Source organism: Echinococcus granulosus (assembly GCF_000524195.1).
Source record: "Echinococcus granulosus chromosome Unknown EG_S00038, whole genome shotgun sequence".
In the NCBI taxonomy this organism is placed as follows: Eukaryota; Metazoa; Platyhelminthes; class Cestoda; order Cyclophyllidea; family Taeniidae; genus Echinococcus; species Echinococcus granulosus.
The window spans coordinates 654231-681194 of record NW_020170418.1 but is presented as its reverse complement, the minus strand read 5'-3'; the positions used below and the strand labels follow the sequence as shown (position 1 = coordinate 681194).

Genomic DNA, 26964 nt, shown 5'->3' with positions numbered 1-26964 from the left:
AGGCGTACTTTATAAAATATTTTACTTCAAACACAATTTTTTTAAAACGCCACTCTTTTCGGGACTTTCCTGTTGGCAGTCCTTGAGTCGTACCACTTTATTCGAATATGCTTAGGGGATTAATTATAGCTTTTTCATTTAACAGTTGCAGTACATCTACGATATTGTGGTTACTACTAGTTTTAAAACTACCTGTTCGATGTCTAATCTTGTTAGAAAATTTATTCTTTTGTTCGGTTAGTGCTTCGAGGCGTTAAAGGCGATTTCTACGATGAGTCCCAGGCTCCTGCAGTTTCCACCAAGACTGTGATTACTGGATCATCTTCGGCCACTGTCGAGACGGCACGAGAGAGGCTGAAAGCACTGGAACAGGAGTCTGTCAAACTAGAAGAAGCGCTGGGCCAATGGAAGGAGGAAATTTGCACTGTCCCGCCAATACTAAAGGGGTTCGAGGAGGCAATTACAAAACGCGTCCAGCAGAATGGCTCCACGTTACTCAGAAGTGGTTTTTCAACGGCATATTTAAACAGCTTTAGAACTGCTAGCAGTATACCCACTCTTGGTCAATTTCCTCCTAGCTGGCCAATGCCTTTTATGGTGAGTATCCATGACAAACACCACTCAAGAATTTTAAACAATTCCTTACAAAGAGTGGTGAGAGTAGTGTAAATATGGCACGCTATGCTGGCAGTTTGTAACAGAGGAACGTAGCACATACTGAAATCTCCTGCAATAGAAAATATTCGAATAGGACGTGTACTGAAGAATCCCCGAATCCGATGTAGTCAACTTCAGTGAGGTTCACTTTTGTTACTTGTGGAACAACTCCCCAGAGTAAAATACAATCGTTGTGATAGTACAATTTACTGAGAAGGGATGTGTAGCGATGAGGTAGAGTAATTAGACAGACACCGATAAGACGTTTTTGCGTATTTGCGATCTTTTATTCCTTTCAAAGCATTGATTGCCTAATGTCACTGCATAGATTTCCCGAGGTTGTAAATCGGTATTTGCATATCGATATGGCCAAACACCATGTAATTCCAGGACGTCAACGTGTCGAAAAGGGCAAGCGGGAAAGTGCCACTAACCAAAGTGTTTTTTGCCTTTGTTACTAATTTGTAGAGGTCCATGGCTAGTGCTATCGAGGCTGCACGTGATGGAACTTGTGGAGAAACGTCTGAGTTGGCTGGTATACACCACCACTTTGAAGGGCAAGTCTCAACCTAAGTGATAATTTTTGGTTGCCTACTTCATCGTGAAAATGATTTTAACTTAATCTACACATATTAAAGGGCCTTAAGACAATATAAAAGCCACTTTTGATGCATCAACTAATAACTAGTTTCTCAAACAAAGCCTTTGATATTACTCTATGCCATCATATCTACAGCAAGTCGGCAATCTCCCTCATATCTCGTCAAACATTTGCATTCTTATGAAGCAGAAGTCAGCTTAGGACTGATATTTTTCAAGAAGACTTACCGTTGAACTATAAATAATGATTTTGTTATTCATTAAGAAGTCCGGGAGTCTAGGTATTTTAAACTAAATCCCGCGCAGCTAATTCATTATCGAAATACGGAATCAATTGCCCTTAAAGAGAATCATCTGTCAAGCGTTCCGCAATTGCGATTGCTCCCCTATGAATTTTAGAAAAGTATCAACACCTGCACAACAAGCGCAAACAATGGAGACGAACAACACAAAGAAGCCTTCACAAGAAAGTACAACCCCTCGTGTCGCTACTACCGTAGTTACTACCCCATCAGCAGACATTGCAATGAGCCATCGAAAAGCTTCCTCATTCATAATATCGATGCGAAGCATACCCACAACATTCGATGAAACCAATACGATAGTATCTGTGGTTCCTGAGAAAGAACCTCTGGCAAATCATAGCGATGGCATTCCACTAAAGGTAACGTCACAAAGTACCACTCCGAGTAGCGTAACGGCGACCGTGGACCCCGTCGATCAGGAAATTAAGGAAGGTCCACAGTGTGAAGCGGTTCCTTTGACAGGCTCAAGTAGACAGACTCCATGCCGATCGACAGACCAAACACATAATACCGACATTTTAGATGATGATTGTGAGGATGGTAAGTGTTTATTTTGTTTCTGAGATTACATGCCTATTGTAAAGAATACTGCATTCATATTTTCAAATTGTTTCGAGCGTGATTTCCTGATGCAGGGATAAATTTTGTCGGCAGCAGATGGACTATCGTGAAATAATGCTCTCTTTATAGCCATGTGCTCACTCCTCATCCAACTACTAAATTTCCAGTTTCTAGCACCAAGCAAGTCGGCACTGATGGAATTGGTAATGAGGCTGAGAGGCATTTGGCTGATATGTCTTCTCGTGGAAGTCAGGAGGAAGAAGAGGAAGGGGACAAGCGTTTGGGTTCATCCTCCAGTACTGCGATTGATCCAATGAGCTTGAAATATGTGAAAGTACTCCAAGAGCAGCGCTTAGTGCAGGAGCCAGAGGTGGAGCCAGTTCGTCCGATTGTGGCGGAAAACCAGGGCCCGGGAGCGACCAAAATGAGTGTCTCATTCGGTGGTTTTCTCGCAGCTCAGCAGGTACGCTTGCGAATAAATGAAGCGCAATGCTAAATACCCATCGAATTGGACTTGAATAAGAATATTGTAATACGAATGTCATCTAACTAGTGGAAATGTAATGTGTGCTTGAATGTGATATTTATTTAGGTAATATCATTAAGTAAATTGTAGCATCAAATAGCTAATCCCAGGGTGCTTGATTAGAGATGCGACAACTGTTTGCTTTTGTAATCTTTTAAGGCTCAATTGATAAAATTCTGACCTAAACCTTCTGAGGTTTTTTTTTGCAATGTGCGCGGTTTAGTTTCACAAGGTGGCAGTTTAATTATTTTCAACTTTTTCTTTGATAACGATAAAGTAGTATTTAATAGTTACTGGTTTGGTCCGCTTTTCTGACAAGTATTTAACTCTCAATCCGAGGGAATTTTTGGTACTGTCAACTTACTCTTGATAAACATGCTTATGGGAAATGGGTTTGATTTTGGGATCAGTGATGTAACGGTTTCGCAATCAAATACAAATGGTTTTACGGCAGTATCATTGGTACCAAATATTGCCAAATGAGCTTTTGAATTCACTTCATCTGTTGATTGTTAAATTGCTTAAAATGTATTTCCGTATTATAGTTTGATTCCGACTTAAGTAGCACTGAACGAAAAAGTGTTGACATATCCGTAGGAGAGCCCATCAATGTAAAAAGGTCAGTTTTATTTGTAGGAAACAGTATTCTGTGTACAAACCTGTAATTAAATTGATCTCTTACGTTTTAGTGAGGAATATGGCAACTCAGATAACTTCTGGTAGTGAATTTGAAGGGTATATTATTAATCCTTCTTTTGTTCTCCCAAATTTTTTGAATAATTGATGTTTTGATGGTGTGATTATTTTGGGCTAATGTTATTCTTACTTCCCTGATGGACCCTCAAGGACCGGTAGCTATTGAAACCGTGCACATTGGGCTAAACAATAAATTGAAAAAAGGGTTTATCACCTGTTGCTATTGCATAATTTTACCAAATGTACATTCTAATAAGAAAGGATAAACTGTATGGAAGCCTTCCAGGAGCCAATGTCAATTAGACATAAGTGCAGTAGTCTAGAACTTTGCTTGGCTGCAACTACCCCGGCGCTTCGGTCTCTTGAGGTTATTATTCTATTTTGCGGCATGGCCATCGGGTCGTGATTCGGAGTGGAGCTTCACGAGGCATGAGCCCCTACCTATTTGTCAAAATGGTGCGGGTTTACAGCTATTTGCAACCGTCAAGTGGTAGGGTGGTTAGTCGCCAACACAGGTAGTAGGAAAATAAAGTGAGCCAAGGGGTTCAAGTGGTGACAAAACGACTTCGTGAGGGATAGCTCCCGAAAGTTATTAGTTGAGATTGGGGTTCCATTTTACAAGACTGAGCTGTAGCGTAGGCCAAAGCCAAGTATTAGGTGTAAACACTTAGGACCAAAGAAGTGTTGCTCTATAAGCAATACCATCAGCTAAAATGGGCAACGAAAACGATTTCTTTCCACGATAATTCGACAGTGCTATTTTAATTGGACAAACATATTTCTTGCCTAGCACTTGGAAACACAAAAAAACATTGTTATGCATCTAATTTACTGACGAAAATTATTAACGCGTTAAAGATATATTATGTTTTGCTACACAGCCATTGATAGCACCTTCAAGGTCATCGAGCCTGCCTGACTTAAAGCGATGCGTCGGCTGCGCCAACTATGGGACACTTTGAATTAGTCGAACCATTTACTTCCTTTTTTTGAATCAGCATGAATACTAATCTCTCGCTTAAGATATCTAACAGTAGTCTCAACAAAATAGGCGATTATCCTCCTTTAAGGGCCGTCAGTAATGCGAATTTTGGAAGGATATCTGAAACTGATGATATTTTTCGAGTTTCGGCCGATGGACAAACACGATTTTTAAATGACTCTGGTAAGCGCAATTTTGGATCTTGATCCCACACTAGCTACTTTTCTGCGTTTTGTGCATTCCTTATGATTCAGGGAGGTCTTTCGTTCGTCTGGCTCTATTTTTTTGCTTCCCTAAGTGTTGTTTTTTATTAAATGCATATATTTTAACGCTAATTGTGTTTTTAATTTTTTGCGGAGACTCGTTTTTAAATTTAAGGCCGCGACTCATCACAAATGATACACGATGTTGGTCCAAGCACAAAGACCCTACCGATTCCTTCGGAATCATTTGAGCAAATTCGAACGGAACATAAAATGCTTGGGCGTTTATTTTGTGATTCTGCCTTTCCGGCGGATGAAACCAGTTTATATTACAGCCGTCGTCCTCCCTGTAGTATTGTGTGGATGCGTCCACCTGAAATTGTTGCCGCGATGTGTAGAACAGACGTACTTGGAATAGCACCGCGAAAAATACACTTTCCAGAGTTTATTGCTGGTGGAAGCATTAGACTTGGGGATCTTCGACAAGGCGAATTAGGTAAGGAATCTTCTATTATGCCCTCAAGGTGGTTTAAGTATTTTAACAGAAAAAAGATACAACGAATTTGTTGGATTATGTAAATTTATGTTACAATTGCAATTTTTAGCCTAGTTTTTTTCCCCCCCCCCCCCATTTTCTGCTTTTTTCAGTGGTATGTGAAATGTTCTGGATCTGAATAAAAACATTTTCCTGTGCATTGAATCAGTGTGACAGCTGCATTATCCTATTTCCCAGATTTTTCCGTCGAGAAATCTGTAAAAACAAAAAAGCTGTTATTCAAGTGCTGCTGTGAATGTGGAATAATCTAAATATTTGTAACGGAGCTGACTTAGTTTTTAATCTATGCAAATCTGTAAGAAGTTTCTCAGCCTTCAAACGTTGATCCTCAGCGGCCTGACCTCTTAATGGATCATATTTTATCATGGTTGATCCTATGTATAGAATGATGTCTATGGACCGTTTTTCCACTACCTTGCGGTACGTATTAAATTGTTTTTTTTTTGAACAAGAAGTTCTTTAAGACACATGTTTATAAACAGAAGAATTTGGTCTACAAATTTTGTTGCGTATTTAAGACCCAAAGGTGGGCTAAACCTTTTTTCAATAAGTGAATTATTCTCTAAAATGAATAATTAAATCTATGAACAGTTGGTTGTGCCGCATTTTTTACCCCACACAGACCTGGTTGTGGGTTAATGGTGATGTGTATTTTGTTTTACTTCACTTAAACCCGAAAAATGTTTTGTAAAATGCTTGATTGCATTCGCGTCACATACATGAGCCCATCATTTTGAAGTGGTAATTTTGCGTACTAAGCATGCAGATTAAATTGATATCTCTGCATAAAGCGACGCTTTTTGAAGATACTCTCCTGGCATTTAAATGCCATCTGAGTGGTTTATATACATATACGCTTCAACCACAACAATAAACTTCATTTCGTGTCATAATAAAAAAGCACTAGGACAGACTAATAGCGTACGATTCTTATCATGGGATACTGCCGTGCCGTGTGTGTTATCATTACACTATTTTCAGGCAGCATTTTACACTTTCTGATTTATCGGATTCATTTTATTCTGAATTTCCAATTTAAAACTACCAATGTATTTTGTCCTTGCGAATTTTACTTCAGCTTTTTATATTGCTTCATTTCTTTCAAAAACTTTTTTCTCTTCCGGTTCGGACACCTTAAGCGAATCTCTGCTGCGTATGTGAAACAAAGCTATGAAAAAAATAAGTCACCAAAAAATACAGATCTGTAGGTTTTTTGTGGTACTTTCGTGAGTACTAAGGTCGACCGAAACTGGCAATTCAGGGCATGACAAAAGTCTCCCTTGAAATTTAAGATTACTGGATAGCAGTCGCCATTAATTCTACCTATTCACAGCTAAAAGGTTTGAAATCTCCTTATAATATAACCCTAACACAACAAGAAACTTGTAAATCCAGTCTGCTGCATTGCCATTTTAAAGTAGAAGTATTCCGAAAAGGTGGGAATTTGACGTATATATATTTACTCGACTGTGAAAGCCGGTTCGTTCAAATTTTTGTTGTATAAATGCAAGTACTGGGGACAGTTTCTTATTTGTTGCTGCAAAATGTGCTTCCTAGTAGCATATTTACTGTACAAATAGTATTATTTCGTGATGAATACGCGGTTAAGAGTAAAGGATGTTCATTAACAGAGCAAAGTGGCGATTCACTACTTTAATATCTTACTTTCGCTGGTAGTATTCCCTATCTTACACTTGAAGCCTGAATATTTAGTGACTCAGTTGTCGCCCATTTCAGCTGAAGTTCTTGGAAAAATTTTAATGCAGTCGTAGTGTCCTCAATAAAACGAAAATATTGTTGACCGTAGTAGGAGGAAGAGGGAAACGTGGAGCAAAGTAGTCGAGGCAACACTGTGGCACCAGCGGAAGTTAACGCCCTCAATCACGCATACTGACTGAGCCGTGGAGCACGAGTGCAGTCCCGACTTATCACGCAGACCCGGCGATGACAAACTACTTGTGGAAATGAATTCTAAATCAACGTAATTGGCAGTCAACGCAAGTTTGATAGCAAGTTTGATCGGTTTGTTTGGGAATGACAAGCAATTGATGTTTCGGTTTTCATACAGACATGTTAGGCGTGGTATTTGGTATGATTGTTCATTCATGATAATCCCAGTGCATTAAATATGAACCTTCTAAAATGCTCATCTATCATAAAATGCCTACTACAAGACATCGCTAATTTCACAATGGGCCACCATTAACAATGCAAGAAATATGTTTAAATTGCATATTTTTGCAATTTTGTATCTTATTCCACGGATCGGTTCGTTAGTAGATATTTATGGAAAGCATTGAAACTGGTTTATTGGTATCCACGTTGTCCTTACTGACCTGGATGTGCTTCATTTTCAAGTCGTTTAAACTGAATAATGATGGAGAAGGGCGGTCACTAAATCCTAGCGTAAGGATCCTCATTACCGGTTAGTTATTCTCGTCATTTCTTTCCCCCACACTCGGTACATCTTCCCAATTGTCCCGCTATTGTAGGTACCAAAGGGAAACGACAAAGCTTGCCATTGTTGATTTGAAAGGTTGTTGATGTCTTTACATCCGAATTTTGACAATGTCTTTATTGAATGAAGAAAGGGAAATAAGAATTAGCTTTACTGTTATGGTTATCCGTTTGAATAAGCACCTGTTTTTTTAGAGGTAAAAGGGTCATATATTCCTATCAATAAAACATGTAAAGTGTTACTCTGATTCGCATCACCCGTGTAATCAGGTTGCACATTCATCTATCATAGCATACGCATGCTCTTGGTAACTGTCATTCCAATAGCAACCTCCCGAGTGCAAATGTTGATCCTACCAAATGAAAAATATAACTATCTCACCTTTTTACATAGGCTCTGGAGTCTTCTTGTTGCATTCCTTAATCCCACATATCGTGCGGGAGCAACATTTACAGTGTTGAGGAAGCTCGTTCTACAAATCATAAAGAGGGCAGTACATTGTCTTACAGGGCAAGGGTCAATGAATTATTTAGCGAGTAGATCAGCCAAATGCGTGTATGCGCTTCATACACCCTGCAACTGCGTGGGCATGCGTGATGATTATGCGAGAGGGCATTTGGTTTCTGATTTTCGGGGACCTCGTATCAAGTTGGATGGGATCAGTAAAGTAATTTGATGCGTTAGGTGAATAACTGGCTGTGGCACAACCGTCATACGCTTTTCACATACACCCTTTTCCTGTGATCCTTTACGCTGTCTCTGTTCCCAGCCCATTTCAGGTAGGTTTACCCGTATCCATATTGCAGTTTCCCTCTTATTGTTTCTAACGGCAGCGACGTGGAACTTAAATTTTCAAGAAAAACGTGCTTAAGCTGAGCTGGGTAACGGACTAAACATCTTCACGTTTACTTGGGAACTCAGTAGTCCCAAGTCGCGGTCATCACCGTATTGTGTTCTCTAGTATTTTGTAGTCATCTATTCAATGAAAAATTGAGTTGAGTCAGAATCCTCTACAAGACGATAGCGCTTGAATAAGATTTTTAAACATTTCTGAAGCTAAAACAAACTTTGAATTTAACCAAAACTCGGATTTGCTGAGAGGTGCCTTCACAATTATACTAGCCTAATTAAAAACAATTGTATCAGTATTTGCCACCAAATTACAACATTTCCCTATTTTATTTTCGTAAATGTTGGTACGAATAAATGTCGAATGAGTATTTCAAAATAGGGTGGCGTCGTTAAAGCGAAGAAGTTCATCATTAGCTTTTTCACCTAGACACTGGTGAAACTCTCATTCACTCCCTAGAGTAATTTCAGTTAAAACCAACTTTCTATAGTTAAAAACATGCCTATTTGGCCATACCACTGTCATTGCTCTTATCAGCTAAGCATTCCTTATCATTCCAAAAATTCAGGACGCAGTAATATGTTGTTATAGAATATATTTTGCTTATTTGAAGAGAAGTTATCACTGCATGAATATGCAACTGTTCACACTCTTGCTTCGAACCATAAATCCACCGGAAACCCAATTAACTTTTGCCTACATCATCAATTTCGCGTTGACTAATGAGTAGAGCAACGGAATTTGCTTTATTAAGGAATAGCAACTGCAGTCTTACACCACTGTCTATAATTTGAGCGTGGAGAATCAGATAAGGAACGTCGGTGATCATAGCACCGCATTTCTTACTGTTTCATTGCGCGCAGGAGATTGTTGGGTGGTTGCGGCCTTGGCCTCTATGGTGACGCAGCCGCGGCTGACAATGCGGTCGATCCCACAGGGCCAATCCTTTCGTGCCGAGTGGTACGCAGGGTGCTTCTGCTTTCGTTTCTGGCAGTTCGGCGCCTGGGAGGAGGTCATCATCGACGACCGCCTGCCCGTGCGACCTGGCGGCCGACCCCTCTTCATCCACTCCAGCCGACATACGGAGTTCTGGCCTGCACTCCTGGAGAAGGCCTATGCCAAGTGAGCGCCTCCCTCTGTATGCTTCTTACGTAGAACGACACAATTCCATGTTATAGGGATCTAGCACAAAGAAATAGTTGGAAGTTTTTTTGTCCTAGTGACCTCTAAAGAAGCTAGCTTGACCGCATATATCACACTGTCATCGTAAAGCCAGGAATTGTTGCGGTGTAAGCCAATCTCTCCCATCAACTTAATTATTATTTGTGGAGAATGGTATGCCGTGTTAGGAATCTGCTGAAATATTTTAAATGTCTACTTTAAACGAAAGTAAATGCTTCAAATACCACTCAAGTAAAAATCACAGCGTCCTTTAGTCCTAATTTTTATTTTGTTTCCGAATATAAATTCATTTTATTAATCTTGGATACAGTTGAGGTTTACTTGCCAAAAAATCTTTTGCTAGTGACTGCAGAATTATGCCTTCCAGTGTCGGCGATCCACCGAGATAATTTAGCTATTTACATATCATTGTTACCTCTTGGAAGTATTTTTCCGCCTTCAAATATAAATATGGTCCCAGTTACGGTGTAATTTAATTTTTAATCAATTTTATATTAGTTGATATAAAAATAGGGTGGATGGGGCCCCGCAAGTGTGCAGTATTTTTCATTTCTTTTTAAAAATGAGTCCTTTACCAAAGAGGAGGTAAGTAGAATGTCAAGTCCTTATTATTAAAGTCAAACGTCGCAACTGACCGCAGTTGTCTCGAGGGGGGTAGCATCCTCTGGCCAGGCGCGACAAGGCAATGCAACTGCAATTAGACATGGTGTGAGTGGTGAACACTTACTTCATCCAGCGTGTGCAATCAACAGTTCTTCAGGTCTTTAAGTGAAAATTGCGTTTGCTACCGCCATTCAAGTGCAATCTACTGGGAAATTTATGAAGTATTTGCTTTAAAAGAAGCAGGATGTTTGATTAATTTAGTATAAGCCTTATTTTTCCTGTGGATTATATACACCTCTCTGGATGGTGGTCGTTGTTGAAATTGAGGGGAGTAAACCAATAGTCGCTTGAAATAGGGTCCTAGGAGTAAAATTGGCTCACACAGGCAAGTCGGCCCTTATGTACTTCCGTTTTGGCTAGGTCTGTGGATAACTTATCCTTTCATGGAGATATTGGGACGGCGGCGTTTCGTTGCATTTTACTTTCTGAGAAATTTTTAAGTGCCACAAATTAATAGAATCGCTTCAGAGTTTATCTCGTCGCGTTGATTTGTTTTGGAAAAACTAGACATAAGGAAAAAAAGACTACTGCCTCAAAGATTTTAACTCATTCACGGCAGTAGACAACACTTTCTGAATAGCACGTCTTTTGGTTCCTAATTAAAACACCTTTCAATTAATTAACCTTGGTTGAAAAGATTTAAAATTCAACCAGGGGTACGTACCTCAACCAGACTTGAATTAATCTACCCAATTGTAAGTACGGACATTGTGACAACTCATAGTAGCCGCAGATGGTGGGAACAAATAATGGCGATCTTAAGTGTTGTCAGAACTATCGAATACTTCAATAAGTGGGAATGACTAGACGATAGTGAATTTACAGATCTGTAGGGAACAGCCCCATAAGCGTGTGCGTTGTCTATATTGAATGTCTGTTTTCAAATAAATTGGGTGCCACTTCCAAATGGGGTGATTGGCGCTTCACTGGAGATGTGATTTCCGTTCTTCAGTATAGAGGGAATAAGTATGATATTCTTGTCATTGGAGATAATTTGTTCGGGGGATATTTCATGATTTTAATTTTTTTCCTGTAAATTAATGGCGGGTAGCTTCAAGTTAGTTTAAACTCACTAACCGATCTGCTCCTTTGAAGGACTCATTGAGTTTTCCATCTACCCACAGGTACATTCTATTAGATAATTGTGGCTATTAATTAATCGTATTAAGCCGCACAACTCTAAGATAAGTGATATAAGGATTCTCTCCAACTGATTAGTAGCAGTTGAAATGCTTGCTGAAGGTTTATATATGGAAATGGCGATGACTTGCTTTGAAGCGATGGCCAGTTTAAACTCAACGCTGAGGCGGTCGGCATCTGGTAAGGGGTGTTCATTCGCATACCTTGTTTTTGAATTCTGACTGTACAATAGTGTTTGAGCATTTATTACCTTAAACGTCCATTTTTTTATTCAGGTGCTATTCGCGTACGAAAAATACCCTTTTTGTTTGTTATGTAGATAGGAGGTTGCAAGTTAAGCATCACTTCCCTCCTCAGTTGGATTGGTATTGTCACCTTTCCTGCGCGTCGTAAAGTGACGTTAAGTATACAACTTTAACACAAAGCTGACATCCCATTTCACGAGCCTTTTCTCAATTAATTTGTACCTTTCTGAGTAATGAGCAATGATTTTAACCAATCAACGCAAGAATCAAGCATGTCGTTCAATAGCTGAAGATATTATTATTTTGTCTGACATAAGTGGATTATCATCAGGCAAAAAACAGCGACTAGCGCTAGCTTCTTGAAGTTTTTGGCTACCATAGTCTATGCTACTTTTTGAAAGCGCAGTGAATTTAGATAGTGTCAGTTGAAGGAATTGGCCTGACGCCGAGCTTTAAATTGTAGTAACCCGAAGATATTAGGAGTCACACCAATCTGGAGGCAACTTTTCTACGAATACGAAAGGCCTAGGAGACTGGCAAATTATGTGCCATAAATAAGAACCCATACCATCATCGTGCAAGTGAGGGATTTGGACAGTTTATTTGAATGCCAACTGAAGAATCACCCTCACAATTAAGTATCTGTTTTTTGCAGACTAAGTGGGTCCTATGAGGCTCTCAACGTCGGTCTGATAGGTGACGCGATGGACGACATAATTGGTGGCCTGACGGAGTCCTACTGTCTTGCCCCCGGAGAGGACCAAGGCATGCGACCTCCGCCTGACCTCGACGATATCCTCATCAAGGCCTTCGACAGACGCAGTCTCATAACCGCCCGCATCAAGGCAAGTGCTTCTTCATCCCTTAGCGGCATTTCCCCATCAAGCAGGCTGTTTGCACTAACTGCGCTGCACAGACGCGTTTGCTGGTACATAGTTTTCACCCAGCGTCTTCAAACGCGAATCCACTGTATTTGCCAGGCTTGGGGAAAGTACGCCAGCGGGAGCTACCTTCTCAGTGGTCAGATGGAGCAGGGCAGTTCGACTGGAGCATTCTCATTGGCTCACTTCAGCCTACAACCGGTGGCATCGCATGAAGCTCCCTCTCACCAACCGAATCAGTTCAGTAATTTTTGAGTCTCTGAGCTTTCTTGGGATGAATAGACTTGTCAAGCTCGTTGGAATTATAATTCGTTCGTCCACTTATGGGTGAAAGTCGTTCTACTGTTTATTAAAGTAGAATGAGGCTTGATTTCGCTCTTTTTCACAAACTATGCTGCGAAGACTGTTCACTCTAACTCGCTTGTCAGCACTTTGTCGACTTCAACATTTGTTTTCATGTACTGGGCTGATATCTGAAATTTTACTGGAAAAATGATCTGACGTAGGGCGGGGTGTATGATAACCAACATAAATGTACAAACGTCATGTGTTCTTCCTCCTACAGCTCGCATTTATAAGGTTAGAATTGACGTGCAATGAATTTGTTTACGCAACGCAACTGCATCGCCTCAGAGTTTAAGGGTAGGCTATTACTTTACATCTGTATTTAGGTTATTTAGACCCTTTGAATACCAATAGTTGAGGGGGCGAAACTGGATCTAAGTGAAAAAATCTTTTACTTTCCCTTCAAGCGGTTAGCACTGCTGATAGAGTATGGGCATGGTTACCAGTCATTGCCGCACTCGTCTGATTTTTTATGTCTGCAATAATTATCCTTGCCGCGCATTACCGGTTATGTAGAATTCTTATAATATAATATAATATAATATGAACCCATGGTGAGTGATGACATGGTGTCTTGCATAATTTTCCAGATTTTGGTGTTTAGTGGTGATGTCTTGCTTCTGATTGTCAAACCTTTTATCGTTGTGAAAAGGGTAGTGCGCTACTTAATTACATAAAAGCGAAATGGAGCACCAGATCCCCTTCGTTAGGGGTTTTTTGACTTTCCCTTTTGCCTCCGTCATTTGAAGTTGTTTCACTTCAAACATTGGTTTTGCGTTCGAAAATCCTTTATTTAAGGGTGTTTTAAGATGTTATACAGCGTGCTGAGACTTCTCTGAAGACGAAAGAGGATATAATACTCGAGTGGAATCTACACATTTGACATACAGTAGGGTTTGGAGTTACTGACATGGCCCAGAGGTCAGCCCACCCGGCAAAGGTGTAATGGTGCAGCCCTAAGGAGCACGTTACCGAAACCGAGAGTCAAACAAGCAGTTAAAATACTGTGCTTATTTAGTTAGATGTTTCACTTCGTGTAAAGTTTTGCAGCTGATAATACGTAGCATGGTATATTTTATCCAACTCAGTGTAAATTGTTTACTGTTCTACCGTGAGAATCGGTAAAAACGGAATCAAATAATTAGCTCGATGCCATTAAAAATTTGGCTTTAATGGTACGTGTCTTCATATCACATCAACAGCATACATAGAATGTTCATTACATTGCATGCCGAGCCGCTTTCTGTGCTTACATTGGATTGTGCTTTCCCTGTAAGGGGGAGGTCTAAGAATGAAATGATGCAATGTATGTGAGGGTGCATTTTGTTGCCTGATTTGCAGACGAAGGGCAGTCCGTGCAGCGGGTTCGTGCTGCCTCAGGGTTTCGTGCCGGGCCAGGCGTTTGGCCTGACGGACTGTCGGAAGTTGCGCCTTACCGACGTGTCGGGCTCACGACTGGTACGGCTGGTGCGGCTGCGCAATCTCTGGCCCTCGGCGCGCGTCGGCTGGGTGGGCGCCTGGTCCGAGGGCTCCTCTGAGTGGCTTTCCCTTCCTCCCGAGGACCGCATCAAAGTTGGGCTGGTGAAGGGCGAAGGTGAATTCTGGTGCGTCGCTCACATTTCATTCTCACACCTTGCTCTGCCCTCTTATCCCTCCAGTTTCGCACTAATTTACTTAACATTTTATTATTGGATCTGTGTCGATTAAAGGGTAAATACCATTTTTAGTTTAGCTGTAGACCATTCCAAGTATGTCGAGTCATCTTTACTCGTTGCTCCATTGCACATCCTATTTTTTTATTAATCTCCGATCGCAAATTATTAGCATATTATGGGAATAAAGTAGAAATTTTTGTTACAGTCCGTTGTAACCAATATTCGTTTATTATCCCAGCTCATCATTGAACCTCGTTGCTTAATGAAGGAAAATTCATTGTGAGTCTTGCAGTGATGATAGGGATTGGCGATTGTACGTGTTCACACTACCTTCAAACGAGTGGTAGACGGAGTCCACGAGTTTTATGGCCGCCCCTGTTTTGGTAGCTAGACTTATCTGTATGCCATCTAGTACCTCATTGTACAGGGGATATGGTGAGAGGTATGCAAGTGGATGGGGTCATGATGAAAAAATTACTTTTTCATCCGTCTCTTGTAACTGTTTGGCGTGTAAAGAAGTAAATTTGCAAATAAACCTTGTTTTCTTCTCAAAATAAGGCACTGTATAACGTTTGATTTCGTTTAAAACTTTTCAAGAGCTTAAAATTAATTTTAGGGGTGAAAGCGGTGCCGTTTTTCTGTCACTTAATTTGCCTAAAATCATCGATTATTTTGTGACAATATTCATCAACTGTGACTGCAGGGGACATTAAAATACGAGGAATGAAGGCGATGGAGGAAACTCAGGCTTTGATATTTGTTTCATCTAACATCTACCAGAAGCTTTGTGTAGACGTTTATGGCATAATGACAGAGTGTTGAGGTATTTGAACCGCACCAATTGTTGATACTTACAGTTCTCACAAAGTTCTTTCATAAAAAGTCTCAGAAGTGCGCAAAAAAATGACAGGTTTCTCAGGTTTTCTGCAAATTCCATCTCCTGTAGTGACTGCCATCTTCTCTAACGGCCTCAATCCAAACCACGGAATCTCCACTGGGTCGGATAGTTGTTCAGTCGAAGTACTTGGTTGCAGTTTTCTGTTTTTGCCTACCTAGTCTCCCTTACATCCTCTCCTCCATGCAAAATAATATCAACCATTTGTGTCCTCTGAATCATTCAAACGGAAATTTAACAATTAACACAGGTAAAACCTCAAATACCTACTGTAAATCAACACCCATTGATCATTGTGACGATTGTCATTGGTCATAGGTCTTCTGGAGCATTCCAATTAGTAGCAACATTAGTCTAGTCCGGTCGTGCTTTTAAACTAGTTGTAGTTTGTCTATTGACTGCTTTGGAATCAGCCTGCCGCAAGGGGGGGGGGGGCAGGCTTCATTTTCACTAATGCTTATGCGTCGACATCTGCTCGAATGGGCTTGAGAGCCCCCTCACCCACACATACATTCACGAGTCGCCTGCATTGACCTTGCACTGCACTAGCCTCATTTCCAACCCGGTTTGGCTTACTACCATTGCAGTTGGTCCGACGCCTTCTATCAGTTGACGATGTCCGACAATGGTGTTATCTTCCACTCTGACCTACAGATCAAACACAAATTCCACTTATTTAATTAATTATTTACTGAAAACTGGTAATTACTGACGCTTACGTATATCTGTAGATTTTCCATCTGCACCAAGCCAACTGATTTTTCTTCCTCACTTTTTTATCGTCGCTAATTGAATCAGCCTGGAATAGCGATCAAATTTGAACGGCAATAAATGGCGTAAATCTTGAAAATTTGCTATTACGAATACAAAATTTAAAATTCTGAACTCTTTCAAATTCGGAAGTGGAAGCTGTAGCCAGATTAAAGTAAGGATACACACAGCGTCATTTGGTCGTGGTAGCCTCTAAACAGATGGTAACATTAAAGCAAACATCTGCGCTTTTCTTTGCTCTTCCTTCCTCTCTGCCCGCTCACCCATTCACCCATCTATCCTTATATTCATGCACCAAGGATGTCAATGGAAGATTTTTTGGCCAATTTTGACTACCTGGACATCTGCCATGTGCTGGAGCCTCCGAGCGGTGATGCGGGTGGCGGCAGGTTGTTCTGTGGAACCGTGGCTACCACCGGCAACCACCAGGCGCCGGTGGGGCCTGCGATGGAGACGTGGACTACACCGCGCTTCTTCGGCCGATGGGTGCGTGGTGTAACAGCGGGTGGACGACCGTTTGTGCGTGCCAGCCATTGGGCTAACCCCCAATTTGTGGTGAGCTTGCCTACGCCGGATGTCGGGGACCCTGAAGGCCTTACCGCAATCGTCGTCGCCCTCCTCCAATCCGACGTTCGTCCCCTCCGACATCGCGCACCGCGCCTCCTTTCCATCGGCTTTGTCCTGTACAGGGTGCGTCGGTCTATGCTCCCTTCTGGCACTTGGTTCATGCCTGTCATTGTATGGTTTTTTGGGCGTGGCGTTTATTCTAACGATAAGTCTATTTACTGTCAGTGTGTCCCAGATTTATTTCACACATCCCTCCCCTAATTCCGTTTGATGTTTTGCTGCTCCTCCATTTGAAATAGCCGCACCAATTATATATTTGCGGGTATGGTCAAAAATAGGTCCATTTTATTACCAGTTATAGTGGTAAAATATGCCAAAGATGATCTTCCTTTAGTATTATTTTCTTGGTTTCATAATGTTTTTACATAGTATATTATTGGGGGGTTGGCTTTTCACTTGGTTCAAATCACCAAGGGCCTATCTGTTAGTTCAAAGTTTAATGATACATGGATGTATTTTGGTGATTAAAAGCCCGACTTACTCCGCAATTTAAAATGTTCAAATCATCGTTTCTTAAATCAAAAGAACAACTTTGATGCTGGTATTGTACGAAGTTATCTGACAGAAAAGTTGGAAATTCTGGTTTTATTTTTGCTTTCCCGAATGCATCGTAAATTACCTAATCAAATGCATTTGTGTATCATCCATTTAGTTCCATCCATGCAATGCGTTCAACACTAAAGCATATTTTTTGCCGTGCAAATTACATTCGGTTGAAGGTGTCTTCATAATGCACTCTAGCTTCCTCCCGGAGCATCCCCCCCAATGACACGGCATTTCTTTGAAACCACAAGTCACGTCGCGAGCGTGGACTATTTCTATGACTCCCGAGAGGTTGTCAAGCGATTTCGACTAGTCCCCGGTGTGTATCTCCTCGTGCCCTGCACGTATGCCGCAGATCAACCGGGAGAGTTCCTCCTCAGGGTTCTCTTTGAGCAGTCTGATCGAACGCTTGAGTAAGTGCTCCTCGTTAAGGCGTTGGATGGCCAATCTTCTGTGCTGCTTTCGCTTGCCCTGTTCACCAAATTAAGCAAGCTACTTAAACTTTCACCTTTAAAACCGCATTTACTTGCACGCTCAAGCCGAAGAGCTGGAAAGGAGTGAGTGGGGGTGGGATAATATTTGCATTGGTCAAGGTTTTGGGACATGTGCGATGCCATCTGGGTGGAGGGGAACAAATGGCTCTTGGTAGAGCCTGCTGCTTTTATCAACCTATGTATTGCAATAGATTATTAGTAAACACGGTATTTTTCATGCATTTGAGTGCTTTATGCGTAATTACGCCGATGCTTTCTCAAACTTCTCCAGCGCGTTTGTGTTTGCATGTTAATTAAAAGGCGAAGGATAAGTGCAGATTTTTGTGCTTACTGCAAAAAAAACCAAGAAGGGATTTTTATTTAAAGCACTACAAAGTGGCTCTTGCTGTGTGTAGAGGGTTTTTGCAAGCTAAAAAGAACTAATAAACTCCCATTTTCAAAAAGCTACATCTTGCCAATGCTGTTAAGTGTGCTGATAGTTTACCGAAACAAAACGTCGAATTGCGTTTATTGCCAAGCGTCTGGCTGGGCATTATCATTCTGGCTTTGTGTCAAGTGAATGTTTTCATTAAATGCAAATTTTATGCCTATACACGAAAGATCTGAGAGTGTTTTGATAGACCTGGAGTAAGCAAACACTGTTTTGTGAATTAAAAAGAAATTAGTTGCTAACCAATGCGCTTAATGGATAGACAAAATTGAAGGTTTGGAAAAATTGACCCACGTTAGATTTTTTTCTGCAGAATATTTAATTTAATTTGACTGGTCACGGTATCAAAAATATTTTCATATTTCCACACATTTGGTTAATTAAACTAGTCTGCCTCTACTTCGTATAGCAGGGCACACACAAATGTTCAATCATCCTTATTACTTTCTGAGAGTCAATTCCCCTTCCTAAGGCAACAGGTAGTATGGCAGTTCTATTTGATATAATGAAAGTAGACCTTATTCGTGAAGACTAACTCAATCATCAAAAAGTCAACGAAATGGTGCTTGAAAGAAAAACCGTTTCTCGGGTACGGTGATGCTACATTAAACCAACATTACTCTTAACTTTAATCCAATCTATCATCGCCAATTCTTTACCTTTTTGTACATTAACTTTCCCTTAGCTGCGACTGCAAGAACCATATTCCATTCCCAATTTTCAATTACGAACCTCTGTTTTATCAGTCCAAATTTAAAGTTATGTGGTGGTACGCTTAGGGTTGAACTACTCGTGTTAATTTTTTAAACATTCACCAATGTCACTAAGCCTAGGGGTTCGACCAGCAGGTTGTTTTGTTAGTCTCAGAACCGGACTCAACGAAGCTCTTTTCATTGGCCTACCCATTCATACACCACTGCTCGCAACGACATCTGTTGATCTAACAAAAAACGCAGTTTTTGAGCAGCACCTCATCACCCTCTGAAAGATGGTCTTTTAACAATACGGGGAAGAAGTGAAAACCATCGGCAGGGCTGGGGCTTGGCCTAAAATCTCTGAATGGTTTTGGGAGGAGGGAGTATCCCTGTTCAAGTACCATGCGGTGACGTTTGGTTTATCTATGCTCAGTTACTTTGCTTCATTTCTCATTCCATCAATGATACTTTATTCAATGATAGATATAAAAGGGGAGATGGCTTGGGCGGCTACCCAACATTTGCTGTGTATGATGTAGACTAGAAGGTGAGCATAACAAATTCGACTTAAGGAAGAATTTGGAAGTGGGCATCAGTACACGAGTTCGCTTATCATATGCACCGATGATTTGGAATGCTAGAACAGGCAATTGTAAGGAAAAGGATTGGTCCTACAACTAATGTTAAAACATGATTGGCTTTAAAGTTAGTGATTCACTGGTGGTTGTGGAAACGAAGTGTTTTTCGATCATACAATTCATGAGAGCTTATTTTGCTTTGGAGTCGCAGTCTAAGCGCCCATTTCATCCAGCACCCGTCTTAGCCTGTAACTTTTTTGTTCTCTTTTGAATGCATTGACTCCTTTGATTAAGAAGTGGTATTACATGTTTCACTATTCGTCAATGTTGAGTCGTTGATTTCCAGGTCACACCTACAGGAATCAGAATTAGACTTTCAGTTAATAGTGTAGTCTCTGGCTAATGGAAATCTCCAGAGATTTATTTTTCACTGTTACTGGAACTACAAATGTGGCAGCACGTTTGTAGTTCACTGTCTAAAGGTTTTTTCCGAATTGTATCGTAAGCCATTTGCTATATTGAAAAAAGGCATATATAAACCTTATGTAAAAGCCTCAAAGATCAAAATCTTAATTTTGCTTGGGTGATTTTGTTCAATAGCCGGGGTAGGTTAATTAACTTTTTTCCAAGGCTTCCTCCAATATTTATTTGAGAAAGCACTGGTCCTGCTAGGTGAACTGCAATTTTCATTGAGGGTAACTTGAATCGGGATCCTCAGAGCACCTTTTTGGGGATTCGTAGTTCTTTTAAAAGAAGGTCCCTGGATCAGATTGATGTTTTAAATTCAGTCTCTTGTGCAACAAGCCTTGCGGTGTATACGATCTACGGTGTCAAGAGGCACATTAACTCACTACAGCAGAGATCTCTGCAACTAAGTTATGAATATTTTGTATCGAACTTATCATGGCATGCTTAATCTACTGGAGTTGCTATCAGAATTTACCTCATTCAAAAATTTACTTTACATTGATTAAAGCACAAACCGTACTCCTTTCCTTGTTCAAGATACGAGACCAAAGGCAGGTGCAGATCAGACAATGGCACTACTAACCCTTGCTTACTAAAACTACACACTAAAGAAAAGATTATGACAATTTCAATTCGCTCTTGAATCCCCCTTTTGTATGGAATACGAACCATGGAATCATAATTCCGGTTAACTAGTGCAAGCATTATGCAGTATATCTGCAGCTCTGTATTGTACACTCATTGTTCAATGCCATTGTAATGTAAGTTTGAGGAGATTTAAAGATTCACCTCATGTCCAAACAAGTACTTACGCATTTTATGCTGTAGCGATCCAAGTCTTCTCGGAAGTCAAAAAATACCACGCCAATATGAGGGGCGTGAGTTTATGCTGCCGTGTAGTACAATGCACCAATAAAGCATATCCTTATATCAAAATATTAACTATGGAAGCCATTTTGGAGTTTTGTAAAGGGACATTCCTACTCGTAGCTGTAGATTAAACTCGGAAGTAAATGGCTCGCTTTCATTTAACAAAGTGTCTAAACGCTTTGGACTTAATTTGGGTTGAAGCCAAGTCGACCATGTTCCCTGGTTCAACTTTAATCTGGACAAATTGAGGATTAATGTGAAAATTGTGAGCTCTGCGAGGAAATAAGTGAAGTTAGATGTGCTTAACATCAAGTAACATTTCATGAGCACAAAAATGATTAACATTTCCGAAGTAAGCAGTTTTTAGTCGGCAAAATTTAATTAATGGTGCGCGTCGATCTCACTTAACACTATTTTATTCATCATGCGAAATGTGGAGGATGCTGTGAGCGAAATGAAATGCACGTATCATGCCGAAGAAGTGCACCAAAAGGCGCAAAATGTTTCCCCTTCGGCTTACGATCACCGATATGGGCGAAAAAATTAGGTGGTTACATGCTTAGAATATGAAATGTGTAGGAGCACTAACTCTACGCCCATCATCGTTGCTTCTAGTCATATCAGAAGTCAAGAGAAAGCTTTTATCTCTTGGAATACTGTGAAATGAATCCAAGCAATCGGGCATTTTTAAACCTTTGCTACAAATTTTTTAATGATAACTGGTATTTTGCACTGTGGGATTTCACCTTGCATCGAATTCTGTAGAAATGCGTTTTACCATCGACAGTAATTTGGGCGCTCTTGTTCCATTTACTTGTAAGGCTTTATTGGGCTTTCTACGATGCTAATATCTTTGCATAGTGTATGAGTTGAAGTTAGTAAACTTTATATTAACATGGTTATCCATTTTGTTTCCATTAAAAGCTACGCAGGCATTTTCGCCTTAGCCATTGCCGCATTATTGAAATTTGCCCCGTTCGTTAAGTACAATCGAACTATTTCAGATGTTTGAAGAAAATGAGATGAGTACTAACGAATTGGCAATTTTCAATTTTACCAAGGACTTCCATGATTAATTGGGATATTTTGGATCACTTACTTATGTCATCATAAATGAAGAAGGTTATATTCTCATTCCAAATTACCAATTTCACCTTCCAACCATGCTCAACAGGGTGATCAAAGTCCTGGTCTAGAATTGACATTTCGTTTTTTAAAGAAAATTCCTTTGATTGAAAATGGCTAACTTCTATTTTTCGTCTTTTTGAATTCTCCTACAAGCCCTTAAGAGCCTCTGAAATACGTTAGTGTTAAAACACCTAATTCCATCCAAAAATGCTAAACTGATCATTTTATTTTCATGCATAAAGTTTTGCCAAGCTCGATATTTATTTTGCGATCAAGGCTAGCATTGGGGCCGATTGATGCGGGAAGCATTTCACCTCAGGCTCTGTCCGATCCAGATCCCCAATTCGACACGATTCTTCCCCGAATTCGGCGACTCTTCTACGAGGCCAGTGGTGATTCCATGGCCGTGGATGCCTTCCAGCTGGACTCGATACTCAATACTCTGCTCAAAGAAGACCATCGTTTACCCTATGCCATGGTTAGTTTATACAGTTGGAATAAGTACTTAACGTATTTTCGCAAGTAACTAACACTTCTCTTCACAATGATGCCTTTCGTACCTCAGATAGCAAAGAAAACGAATTACTCGGTCTTTACTCAGCAGTCCCATACAGCCCACTTTTACTTTGCAGTATATTCGTTCTCAAATTGCACAAGGGTATATTCATTGTGTTCTTTTTTTAGTTTCCTCTACCTATTAGTTTGAATCAGTTCTACAAACAGTAAAAAGAGAAAGATGTACAGCTTTGCTGTCGCATCTGCCGATCGGAAGTTTGGATTATGGTCACGTGCTATCCGCGTCTGATCAACCCTTGTTGCCCTTTTTCCTCATTGCACTAAGACAATTAACACGACTACGTGTGCAACGAAATGTGGAAAGGCAACTCTCTAATCTAAAACCCTTTGCAGTTGGTGTGTTTCGACAACAGACGATTCACTGCAGTAGTAGTTGCCTGTTATTGCTATCTTGTTGAGGTCTTGCTGTTCATCAATGATGGAGTGGAATTAAAGGAAACTCTATGACCATGACAAAGGCACGATTTTTGACGCCAAAACATATCAAACTGAATTATTTTGGTGGCACTAATTTTATCTCATTAAATTCATGATTTCACTTAAAATTGAGTAAAATGCGCCGTGCATGTGTCTGGGTCAGTATAAATCGGCTTATGGGAAGTCATAAGACCCGAACTTGAGTTGCTTTTTCCACCCTCAAGTGGAATGCATGCATTTAAAAAGGCTGGAATCCTTTTTGACTACGGTTGCATTTATTTGGAAATTGTAGGTTTTTATTGCTACTTTGATCTATATCATTTATTAACGCGAAATTCAGCATAGCATAGCTGTTTACCCTTTTGGGAACTTGTTAGTCTATCAGTCGAACGCAAACTGAATGGTGGAGATTCTTATCTGCCTATTAGCTAGGTTGATGACAAAGAGCACGTGAAGTTGCAGTCAAAATAAATGAAAAAATTGGGCATCCTTCAAAATTGTACAAAAAATGTTTTACCCTTGGTTTCTTTTATTCCCCGGAATTAATTTCTACCATTAAACGCGTATCAACGCGATTTTTAATGTCTAAACCTATTATGAATGCAAATGATGTCGAAGCAAATGTTTATGCTTACCTTAGTTTGTAACTCACCTGCAAGAATCAGAATGTCTGCTGATAGCACGAGCTTTGAAACATTCATTACTGAAATGGTATAAAGGAACGCTCTTCGGCATTTTTTTAGCGTTTTTCGTGTTCTGTTCAGGTGTCGACTGATGCATGCCGTGCCCTCATTGCGATGCGCAACGACCGGTACACGGGACGGTTGGTGGAGTCGGAATTTCAACCGACGTGGAGCCTCCTTCGCTGCTGGTCGCGCATGTTCGCGGCCTTTGATCCCCAGCGAACGGGCCACATCACTTGCCTCGATTTTCGGATTCTCATCGAACAAGTCGGTGAGTTTTGCCAGCGCTTCGTTCAACAAAGCACACGGTTCCATCACATTGAAGGTAGTGCCTCTGAAGAAAGCTACATTCGAATCTTCCATGTTTGAACTGATTACATGGTGTGAGGGAAAAGTGGGTACCTGTGCATGAGCGAATAATTGTTTGGTGGTGCACCCAAGCACCAAACGTGTAAAATATCTCGTATTTAATTTATGAATTTAGAATGACTTTCCTCTTATCGTATCCCAGTTTCGTGAATTATGGGAATGGGTAATTTCTTTCTGTACTTGCAAAATAATCACCCATACAACTCGTGAATTTAATTTGGAAATTGCGATGAAAAAATGGAGGCTTCTCAAGTGTGATTTCTAGGTTATCTTCTTTTTGCAAAACTTTAGCTGTGTGAACCGGTGGAAGAATTATTCGACGAATCCCACAAAACTTGTGATTAATTAATGGGTATGGACAGATGCTCCCGAGGAAGAAGCACCTCTCAGAATTCCAAATTACTTGTTGCGTAATAAAGGAGGAGTTATATCACAAGATAATATTCAATGTCGAGAGTAAGATAAGGGATTCACAATACGTGCATTGTGACAGTGATCATACCAATAACATTTTCTTCGCGCATGATCATAAAATTTTGCGGCACTTTATTTATTTTCTTGCAGTAGGCAACACACTGCTCCCACAATGTAAACGCACACTTATCCAAACCACCTTTAATTCACTCCTTCATCCCACGCTTGCAACGCACTTTCTTCAAATTCCTGACCCCAAATTTAGAACAAATATTTTTATTGCCTTGAACTCGGGTGGGATGGGCAGGGAAAGTGAAGTTTTATTTATGTAAATTAATTTCTACCCACCGACTCGAAATTTGTTGAAAATTCAGTTCTTGTACTTTTCTTTCCAAGCGTGGAAAGCACTTTGTTTGACCATAGAAGGGAGCGCACAAACCCTTCCAATCGTTTCAAATAATTACCAACTATCACCGTTATTGCTTGCAAGACTATTTGTCCACACAACGTTAACCGAATCTGTCGCACGATGCCAGACCCTAACATGAGCACATTGGTCCCGGTTTCACCTACCCCGATGTCTGCACCCGCAGGTCTCTACCTTCCGCATACAATTCTGGCGCGTATCGTACACCGCTTCGCTGATGCTGAATGGCGAATCAGTTATGGCACGTTCATCCAGATAATGGCGCTCCTGACGAGGGCTATATGTGAGTCCGATCCCTTCGCTCCAGCTTCAATGCTATCTGACACATTGTCTCGCATTTGTAACCTTTGCATCGGTTTCAGTTCCAGTTCACTTTAGATTTATTGGCTAGTAAAAGCAGTAATATTGACAGAATGCCTTGGTTTATGAACTTACGCCCTCGCTCCAAAGTGGATATTGAGTTATTCCGTGTTTTAAGAGCATAAAAGGTAAATTTAAGTACTGCATGCCGACTGAGTAATTAAAAACCGTACATGTTTCCGACCCAAACAACTGTAGATTTGTCTGTTAAAATAACTTCTTTTGATCTAATGTTAAAAATTTGATTTCGTAGCCACTTTCAACGCATTCAGTGGAGATGGATTGACGCTTATCATTCACTTGGAAGAGGTAATTCTTTTGTATTACTTTCCACCCATAAATGTCTCCACATTTATTATTGCGTCACCATCTGGTAAATAACTCATTTATGGGTAGACAATAACACATTAACGTTATCAAAATCGCTTTTGTATTTAAAATGTCACCGTTGAAACGGGTAATTGCCGTCTGCTGGGCGGATTAAATCGAATGGCGATAAACAGTAACGAACGAGTGCAGAAGGGTGATAGGCTAGGCATCAACTGACAGCAAATGTTCTTTTTACTTTTAGTATCTCGAAGCTTTAACGACCATTTAAAAATACTGATGCATTCCACCGACTGCCGAATTTGCCAAAGCTCTATTGCCCCCGACGCACACAGTCGCATCTACGAGGGTGCCGACGTCTCCTCCCACCTTCGGTTTATTAACCTTCCTTCAAACCTTTCAGAAAGAATCCTATCCAGACCCATGTGTACCAATGTCCTCGTTAGTTTACCAACACTCCAAAAAGTTGTATCAGCGTAAACAATCACCGATTGATACCTACATCTATGTGAAACACTATTTGGAAGAGTATGATGCCTGTGTACACGATAAATACGTTGGGACTAATCAGAGAAACTGTTGTTTACTCATGAGCTAATACTTTACGACAGGGATTATTTAACAAACAAAAGAAATTCAAAATAACATTCTAGTGCCAAATCCACTTATGTCTCAATGAGAGAGGGTTTGTGCGCTATTGGGTGATTGCGCTATCTCGCAAAATGGTTTGTTTACTCCAACTGCAAACGCTAACAGGAAGAACGAATAGAAACAATCCACTTGAACATGCTAAAAAAACGGTATTTGAAGCTATGATGACAGAATGTTTCAGTCTTTTAAGCTTATATGTATGTGTATGTGGCAAAAGTATAGGAAACTCAATCTTCAGCATTACCTTCCATAACAAAGTGGATACTAGCAAATAAGACAACGAAATCGAAGGCATTGGTGGTACAAGTGTTCAATAAGGCGGAAAAGAACGTGCACTTTATATGCTCCTGATAATGCCGGAGAATGGTTAACGTTTTGAAACCCATCGATGGAGAATGCTAGCGGTTATTTCGCAAAACGACATCAGTGACATTCCTTAGGCGCCCTCACATTTGAACGGTGCTTTAAAATAAACGAAAACTGGAACAATTCTACTGAGGTTCCAATTGAACTGCATTGTCCATGTCACGTAGATATACTCATGCAGTTAAACAATTTGCCATTAGTCCAAAATATCATCACGATCTCATGGTGCTCCACTAATGGACACTGAGCGATCTGTAGCTATGATTAATTGATGGTAACGGTTTCACCGTGGCATTTATTCAAACCGTCTCGAGCAGCTTAAGTGGACTTAGCATTGGGAATCGTAACTGTCTCCACCTCAGAAGGGTTG

The 26964-nt window shown here is 40.5% G+C and overlaps 1 protein-coding gene across 1 annotated transcript in view; it reads left to right on the top strand. All coding sequences in view use genetic code 11, as the record gives it.

Moving 5' to 3' along the window:
- The window catches only part of EGR_05338 (Calpain-3), a gene marked incomplete at both ends in the record, with an annotated part of 30579 nt that extends 4522 nt beyond the window's left edge, over window positions 1–26057 (top strand). Inside the window, 18 exons of the mRNA XM_024494587.1 lie at window positions 242–597; window positions 1126–1192; window positions 1662–2102; window positions 2291–2586; window positions 3195–3268; window positions 3343–3384; window positions 4344–4510; window positions 4706–5054; window positions 7938–8211; window positions 9155–9516; window positions 12280–12706; window positions 14192–14454; window positions 16471–16861; window positions 17540–17754; window positions 22281–22482; window positions 23762–24005; window positions 25057–25173; window positions 25822–26057. Coding sequence (XP_024351058.1) covers window positions 242–597; window positions 1126–1192; window positions 1662–2102; window positions 2291–2586; window positions 3195–3268; window positions 3343–3384; window positions 4344–4510; window positions 4706–5054; window positions 7938–8211; window positions 9155–9516; window positions 12280–12706; window positions 14192–14454; window positions 16471–16861; window positions 17540–17754; window positions 22281–22482; window positions 23762–24005; window positions 25057–25173; window positions 25822–26057 — 4523 coding nt within the window. The remainder of the gene's footprint in view (window positions 1–241; window positions 598–1125; window positions 1193–1661; window positions 2103–2290; window positions 2587–3194; window positions 3269–3342; window positions 3385–4343; window positions 4511–4705; window positions 5055–7937; window positions 8212–9154; window positions 9517–12279; window positions 12707–14191; window positions 14455–16470; window positions 16862–17539; window positions 17755–22280; window positions 22483–23761; window positions 24006–25056; window positions 25174–25821) is intronic.
- Between the last annotated feature and the right edge of the window lie 907 nt (window positions 26058–26964).